The 8666-nt window shown below is 56.8% G+C and overlaps 1 protein-coding gene across 15 annotated transcripts in view; it reads left to right on the forward strand.

Annotated features, from left to right (window-relative positions):
• Positions 1-8666, forward strand: part of LOC113217386 (tensin-1) — a 283044-nt gene that overhangs the window by 260483 nt on the left and 13895 nt on the right. For all 15 annotated transcript variants that reach the window (XM_052269945.1, XM_052269954.1, XM_052269947.1 and 12 more), the window contains one exon: positions 8189-8420. In XM_052269945.1, the coding sequence (XP_052125905.1) occupies positions 8189-8420 (232 nt within the window). The remainder of the gene's footprint in view (positions 1-8188; positions 8421-8666) is intronic.

Genomic DNA, 8666 nt, shown 5'->3' on the forward strand with positions numbered 1-8666 from the left:
CTCCTCCTCCTCCTCCTCCTCCTCCTCCTCCTTCCCCTCCTCCTGATCCTCCTCTTCCTCCCTCCCCCTTCCTCTCCCTCCAGGATGCAAGCGGTGGTGGTGTTGGTCCAGCTCCAGCATCCCGCCGCCGAGTCCTGCTCCAGCAGTTGACTTGTAAAACGCGCTCCGAATTAGTGTCTGGTGGCCGGTGCGTGCTCGCGCGCCGACTCACCGGCAGGCACGCCCCCCCCCCCCCCCCCTCTCTCCCTCTCTCTCTCTCTCTCTCTCTCTCTCTCTCTCTCTCTCTCTCTCTCTCTCTCTCATGTCGCCCGCGGGCACCAATAACGTGCTGCTCTCGGATCGATGATAACAACGCGCCGCCGCTTTAAAAGGCAAATTAGTCGACAATCCCCCCCTCTCCTCCTGACTCCTTCTCGTTGGTCTTGTTTCTTATTCGCGTCTCGTTATTCGTCGTATTCCGGTTTGTAGTTATTTGTCGTGCGCCGTCGATCGTGTCCAGACGACGACGACGAAGGGGAGGAACCTTATTCCGCATCGGTCGCACACGATATGGCAGAGGATATGTGGTGCATCACAAGTAATGCTGATCCGTAGCATTTGAGTATTCCGTGTTCCGAATAATTGCACGCAAACATTTTTATCAATTTCGCAGTGCCCGAGGCAGTGCCTCTACTTGTACGTACAGCGTACAGTGCTGCCGCAAAGGTGCTTAATCCGAGTCGTTTTTTGCGGTTTGTTTTTTTCACGACCGATCGCCGCCGTCTCGACAGCCCGCCCACCACCCACCCCCTTCCGTCACTGCGACGGAGGTTTACGGGCTCTGATCAAACGAACGAGAACACACGCCTACAGACACTCACACACAGAGCGGGGTTATTCTCGGCTGGTGTTTTGACCATTGTTACAAGCGGGGAGGCCATAGAGGCAAGGCGGTTTGGCGCGCGCTTGGGGCGTATGGCTTGTAGAGGGTATGACCCATACCAGCGACCTGCAGTACCTGCCGCGTCTAACTTTCTTCACTCGAAGAGTGCTTAATTACCCTCTAGACTGGACCCTGTGCCAGAGGTTCCACATGATACAGTAGGGGTATATGACGTCACAATAGTGTATGTCAAAATCCGCTAGTGACAAACCCGTTTTTTTTTTTTTTTTTAGGTTTTTATAGGGAAACCTTTTTATGAGAAAGAACAAGTACTTTGCTGTATCCTATCCTATGGTATCCTACCCTGTGGTACCATCCTCCTGTGGTATTTTATCCTATGGCATCCTATGCTTTTGTTCCCTATGATACTCTCCTCGAGGGCTCCTACCTACCGAGAGGTCGGTTCCCACGTCCGCGTCGCGCGAGCACCCACACCTCGGAGGTGGCCGCCGTCCTCCTCTCAGTGGGGCGCCCTGCGGTGCCCTGTGGCGGGGCCGGCGGCGTGCGTGGGCGAGCTGGGGCCGGACGACGGTCTCGCGGGGGAATGGGGGGACCAGGACGCAACAGGGCCACACCACCAGGCCCCCAGGGCTAAAGAAGACGCGAGGTATTCATTTTATGGCTGTTCAAATGGGTGCCCTGTGGAAAAAAAAGGGATACCAAAATCTTGTCGTGTGACTCATCTGCAGGCGCTGTGGTGGTGGTGGTAGTCAGGTTTTTGTTTTCGTTCCTTAATCTGTGACGAACCAGATGTACATCGGCGCCCCGCGCGACGCCAAGCGTCGTTTCGTCAAACGAGTGACGGTAATTCGTGCAGTCGTGTTTTGGCACGGCTGTTCCACGACGGAGAGACTGTCGGTGGAGCATAGAGAGAGCGAGGCAGCGAGAGAGGGTGAGAGAGTGTGTGTTAGAGAAAGAGAGAGAGAGAGAGAGAGAGAGAGAGAGAGAGAGAGAGAGAGAGAGAGAGAGAGAGAGTCTGTCATGGGGGAAAAGAGAGAAGAAGGGGATGGGGGGAGGAGGGAGGGGCGACCAAGAAAACGAAACACGCCAACGAACACGCCGTTCGCCTGGTCGGGTTCCCATTGGCACAGTGGTGGTGCCCCGTGCTGCCCCGTGCTTGCCCCGGTGCCGCCCCTCCCCGGCCAGGCCAACAGAGCCGGCTGCGTCTGGTCAGCCTCACACCCTGGCTCTGCCCGTGAGTGTGGGTCGCGTCGGATCGGTGGTTTGAACGAGTGCCCATTCGGTACAGTAGAGTGGCCAGGCGTCGCCTGGGCGGGGCGTCGACCCGACCCGCGCCGCCGTGACGCGCCGCCCCGCCACGCCGGGCCACGCTAGGTGGCCTCTACCCTCTACCCTTGCCCGGCGGAGCGGAGCACCCACGGGCCAGAGGGGGTGCACTTGCTTTTTGCCTTGCTTTTTGCCGACCACCCGCCTCTATCTCGCTCCCTCATTTTATCTCATGCTTAACCCCTTCCCTCTAGTCTATGTCTCTCTCCGGCTCGCTCCTCGCTCACTTCTATCTCCGCTCTCCCCCTTTTTCCTCTCTCACTCCCTCACACACACACTCGGACCAGCCAGATAGAGAGGCGCAGGCGCAGTGGTCATTCTCCTCCATCGGACTGCCTGACCGGGGCGAAAGGCGCGAGGGTGATAATGGTACCTCACAAAATGCGTTTGTTATGGCTCATGGGGTGGGGCGGTGGCGGCGGGGGCGGTTTGGTCGGCCCGTTCCGTTAGTGAGGTGGTGGCCATGTGCACCTCCTCCAACGCCCGACCCCACTCACCTCACCCCACCCCGCCCCGCCCCGCCCCAGCCAGTCTGCGAGCCAGGCAGCACCACCACCGCCGCCGCCGCAGCCGCCAGCTTCAATTGCCATTGTAACCAAATGGGCCGCAACGGTACTGTGTAGGACACTGCATATGTTGCTCTCCTCCGCCCCGCCCCGCCCGCGCTATGCACATTCATAACCCCCTCGGCCTGCCTACTACTGTGCTCGCCCGGGCTGTTTACATGCCTCGGGTTGACCGCCTCCCGTGTGTGTCGGGTCCGCCACAATGGAGGAGGGAGGAGGACTTCGGGGCGGCGGCGGCGGGGGCGGGGGCGTTCGACTGAGAAATCGGGGCAATCTTTGGGTCGAGCGGCGGCGTGGAAATGGCGGGGCGAAAGAGCAGCAATCGGGCGCCGCCGAAAGCATAGGGGGAAGGTGGGGGCGGCGGGGGCTTTCGCCAGCCGTTGTTGTTGTTGCTGCTCCTTGTGCTGCTGCTGCTGCCGCTGCGGGTTGTGGTGCTGGTCTGCTGGTGTTATTGTTGTTTTCGCGCCAACACGCCCCCCTGGCCGGCCAGGCCGGCCGCAGAGCCTCCGCAGCCTCCCTCGCACCGGGATACGGCTGCTATCGGCGTGCGCGCGCGGCCGCGCCGGATGTACCCAAATAGCGCGTGCCCATGTGGAACAGGTCGGAAAATAGCGCGGGGGGTGCGCAGCAGGGTGGGGGGCGGGGCGGGGCGCGGTCTGCAGCGCACACCCGCACGCTCCTCGCGGGGAGCAGCAGGAGGAGGACAGGCGAGAGACGGCCGCACCGCACTCCGTGCTCCGCCATCTGCGAGTGAATCCCCAGCCCCCCGCCCGCGCCCCGCACACATTTCTCGTCATGCACCCAGAAAAATCGTTTCTTGTTTCAAGTCAATTTTTCCTTGTTTCAAGTGCACGCTAACACAAGATCAAATTTACTCTTGAAGCAAGCTGCTATTTTCCTTCGAATAAGAGAAAAATCTTATTCCAAAGATAAAATTGGCTTGTTTCAAAGATGAATTTCATCTTGTGTCAGCGTGCACTTGAATCAAGAAACAATTTTTCTGGGTGTGCCCCTTGAAAAGTCATTATTTTGGCTGTTGGCGATTAATTATAAATTATTTTTTATAGCCAACTTGCTTACAAAATAAGTCAAGTATTTCGAGGTCCCTTTGTCCTATTGTGGACCACAAGGCTTTGGTGGTTGCGGTACGAGTACTCTGGTCCGTCCTGGTCGGGGCCCCCTCGGCTATGGGTCCTGGCGGTCTGCTGGGCCCCCGCCGCGGGCGGTATTCGGTGTGGTAAGCGACACCCCCGAAGAATGGAACCGGGCGCTGCGCGCCTCGCCTGGCCGACGGGGACCTTGGTGTGCCCTGCGGCGTCACAGAGTTAAGTAAGGACACTGCACTAGTTTAGCTCAGCTGGCCGCCGTGTGTGTCCAGCACGGCGTCGTGGAGGCGGGGGGCGAAGGGAGAGGAGGACCGCGAGGAGGTGTCTCGGGTGTTGCGGCTCGGCACACCGACGTTGTCGTCGTCGTGGTGGTGCTCCGGGAGAAATACGAGCCCTCGTCTAGTAGTGTCGCTCTATCTCTCTCCCTCGCACTCACTGAGGCATACGAACACACACACTCGCATACGCGCATATTCACACCTAGCGGATGACTGCCCGCCTTGACCTCAGTCTCTGTCAGGCACATTCTCCACCCGCACGTCCCCCTCCTTGCTCTTCCCCTCCCCCGAGACTATCCATCTCCCACTTCCCCCTCTTCCTTTCTGTCTCTCTTCCACATACACGCACCACTCCCCCCACCCCCACCTCTCACACACCCTCCCTTCCCTCTACTTTTCCTCCTGAACCCTTTAGGTGTCTCGTGACAACAATAAGTCTCTTGGGCTTAACAGCCGTGCCGGTTCAAACCGCACAACTGTGACAGCAGCACAACAAGGATTCTCTGTGTGTGTGAGTGTGTCCGTGTGTGCGAGAGAGAGAGGGCGAGAGGGGTAGGACGTCGACTTGTTACTAACGTTTTTGAGCCTAGCGGGATCCTCTCAAGATGGAATTGGACGGGTGAAGCTATCGGCATTGGAGCTCGGCGCACACACACGTACACACTCATACACAGCCTCTTACACACATACACACGCCCGTTTTCCGCGAAGATGACGGGGAAAGACAGTTACTTCGCGGCAGAATGGGGACGAAAAACAACCACCGCCGCCGCCGCCACCACCACCACGACAAGCTGCAGCAACAGCACTGCCACGACTAGTTTCGTACATGGATTTGATGGACTTGTCTCTTCCCGGAGACGGAGTCTTGCTGAGTCCTGCCCAGGCTTCTGCTGGACCTTGCGGTATGGTGTCGTGTATGAAGCAAGTGTGGGCGCCTCTAGGCGTGGCGGGGCGTACATTGTGCGATTGTTTTTCGCGTCCTTGGCATTGCGTCCATACCGCCTATGTCTTGCTCCGCGGGCCACGCCGCCGTCCTTGGTGTCCTCGAGGATCAATTCTTTTTGGTTCGCGGGCGCGGCGGGTCCCATCCCATCATGTCGATGGCGATGGCAAGGACGCAGTGCCGGTCGGAAGCAAGCGAGGTATAGTCCGCGCCAAAACTAAACGGCCAGGTAAATATTTATTTGACTGCCAACGACAGCTGTCTGTTGTTGCATCCGTATCATGAATCTCATAAATGTATGTGTATACAGGAAAATCAATAGCGCTAAATATGGGATATAACTAATTATTTAGGTATGAAGCTAAACATTGAGCTTTAACTAATTATTTAGGTATGAAGCAAAAACTTTCAGCTTATCAGAAAAATTGAGCTATCTAACTGAAAATATATGCACGTCGCTAAATGTTTAGCTATGTAGCTAATTTTTTAGCAAACATAGCTAAAGAATCAATTATTCCCCGTTTACCTATTGGTTTAGCGTTGGTTTTCCAAAGTACAATATAAAAAGGTCTCCTTTTTTCTTTTCGTGTACTCTCTTTCTCCGCCTGTCTCTCCACTAGAGAGTCGTGGCGGTGGGTAAAGCCCTCCTGGACATTCCAGCAGCGTCCGTGTGGCGTGGCGCGGCGTGGCGCGCGGAGCTGAGGCCCCCGGCCCGGCCCGCCCGCCCCCATATTTGGACGCACCGCGTGAGATGCTGCTGCCGTAGCAGCACCGCCACGCCCCGCCACGCCCCGCCACGCCCCGCCACGCCCCGCCACGCCACGCCACGCCACGCCACGCTGTCGCGGACCCGGATTCGGACTCGACTCTGACCGAAGTGAAACGGGAATTGATGCAGTTTGTGCGCGCGCGCGGATTGGATTGCGAGGGGAATTATTATTATTATTACCACTATTTCGGTTTGACAATAGTGAAAAATGACTTCGTCAATCAAATCTTACTATAACGAAACGCCCTACTTTAAATCTATTGCATCGCAAAGTGACTAACTACTCTTATTATGATTGTAGTAGTTTTAGAGTTGTCACCCTGAGATATGTTAAAAGTTGTCTGTCGCATCACTTTATTAGCCCACCTGGCTGCGGCTGGCGGGGACACGCACGAGGTGTGGCGGATACCGAGTGTGCGGGAGAGAGGGAGAGAGAAGTTTGTGTGTGGACCAAAACTCGCCTCTTCTCGCTCACACCCGTTCGAAAGCTCTCTTCCGTTGTCTCTCTCGCACCCTCTGGCCGGGGTTGGGTTGGCCCCCTCCTCGGTCCGGCGGCCCCGGGCCTGGCGGTACTGCTTTGGCACTGGCTTTGGCCTTGACGAAATGGTTGGCAGACGACGTTACTCGGGGTGCAGTGGGGTAAAGGGGGGGGGGACGTAAATTACGTCAGGTGTTTCGAGTAGGGGCGGTGCCTCTCGCGCGCGCGTCCGTTGACAAATGACACCTGTCAACGACCTACCGTGCCGCCGCTGCTGCTCCTGCTGCCACTGCTGCTGGTGGAGATGATGAAGAAGACTCCCAAAGAGAGCAGAGTATAGTTGTTGTGTAGTGGAGGAAGGCGTCAGACGCGTAGCTCGCCCGCCGCCGCCACCGACGCCGGCCTATGACGCTGACGCGTATGAATGTGTCGCATGGGCTGCTGTTGTGCTCCGTGCGTGTGTGGTCAGGATTTATGGACCTGCCCTCCATCCTCCATGTGTCTCACAGGCAGAGGGTGAGGTAGAGGGAAATCAACGTGTGGTGTGCCCAAAAAATAAATAATAATAATAAAAAGGGTTTGGAAACAACACCACACTCTGCTGCACCACCACGACCACGACACAATGGTCACGTGACGGTACGATTGAGATTGTGGGGCCCGCAAGCAAGCGGCCTTGGCGGTGGCGGTGACCACGTGCGACCCGGGGGCGCTCTGCTTGTTGTACACCGCGAAAGGTGTGACTGCACTCTTACGGCCTGCACTCATGGGTGCCGCTAGGGCTGGATATTTCCCCAAATTTCCGGAAAATTAAATAGAAAAATTTCGAAATTTCCGGAAATTTTAGAACTTTAGAACTTTCAGAAAATTTGAAACAAAAATCAGAAAAAAAATCCGTGGTCTGGGAAATTTGCCCGAAACTTTTCAGCGCCTCCAACACTGGGTGCTGCTCTGTTCCTGTGGTGTTGTTGTTGTTGTTTGTTGTTGCTGCTGCTGTGGTTGTTGTGGCAGGGGGTGGCGGAGAGTGGTGTATGTGTGTGCCCCCCTCCATAGAGCTCGGCCTGGAGAGCCTCGTTCCCCGTATCGGCCGTTGACCCGCCTCCTTCGCAGCCCCAGCCCCAGCCCCAGCCCGGCCCGGCACGGCACCTTTTCGCGCGCCTCCGCAATAAGCGAACGCAAAGCGTTATTTCGCGCTGTCGTTTTGGCAAAGCGCTCACGTTTGCGAGAGACGCCGCCGAGGAGGAGGAGGAGGACGACGAGGATGATGATGATGTCGGGCGCCCACGGGGGCCGTTCCGGCCGGGGCTGCTCCCTCCGCCCCGGTCCGGCAGCGGAGTTAGCGACTATCGGCAGCGCGCGAGTGGGCGACGCGACCGGGGGGACGGTATTGGCGCCGCGCCCCCGCGTCACGCACTCTATTCTCCTGCGTCACAACTATACTCTTTTCGCTACATTACTCGTTCACGCTGCGGTTTTGGTGGTACACATTAGCACTTGAATACATTACAGCACTTAAATACATTACAGCACTTGAATACATTACAACACTTGAATACATTACAGCACTTGAATACATTACAACACTTGAATACATTACAACACTTGAATACATTACAGCACTTGAATACATTACAGCACTTGAATACATTAGAGCCCTTGAATACATTTTTACACTTGAATACATTTTTACACTTTAATACATTTTTGAACTTAAAATTCATTTCGCACTTGAATACACTTTTGCACTCGAATTACATTTTTGCACTTGAATGCCATTTTGCAATTAAATACATTTTTGGCACTTTGTTTTTGACGTGACGTTTCTTCTGTTTGCAGCCCCGGAGGCCGCAGCCACCTGACATGGCTGCAGCGGCAGCAGCAGAAGCTGCGCGAGCGTCGCGAGGGCCTGCTCCGGTCGGCTCGCCAGCCCCACGAGGCGCGGCTGCTGTCCGAGCTGCGCTCGCTGCACTCCACGGGCCAGGCCGGCGCCGGCGGGCGGCAGGCGAGCCGCCAGGCCAGCCGCCGCCTGGACGGCTACACCAGCGACACCACCATGTTCGCGGACGAGGTGAGTGCAGGGGAGCGCCTGCGGGTTAGGCAGCACCTCCGGCCCGTCGCACACGCAGGCTGAGCGGGCGGCCCGCCTTGCCCCTGCCGTTGGCCGTCGGCTCGGCACCGCGGCCCGCCGCCGGCCGCCGTTCGGCGCAGTATGCCGACATATCATCGTTTCTACATCGTTTCGACAAAGCGTTATTTCCGGGGTGCACTTCTCACAAAAAAATCAATAAAACTCTAGAAAAAATAAATTTAAAAA

The sequence above is a fragment of the Frankliniella occidentalis genome, unplaced genomic scaffold (genome assembly GCF_000697945.3).
Source record: "Frankliniella occidentalis isolate FOCC.00 unplaced genomic scaffold, Focc_3.1 Scaffold106, whole genome shotgun sequence".
Lineage (NCBI taxonomy): Eukaryota > Metazoa > Arthropoda > Insecta > Thysanoptera > Thripidae > Frankliniella > Frankliniella occidentalis.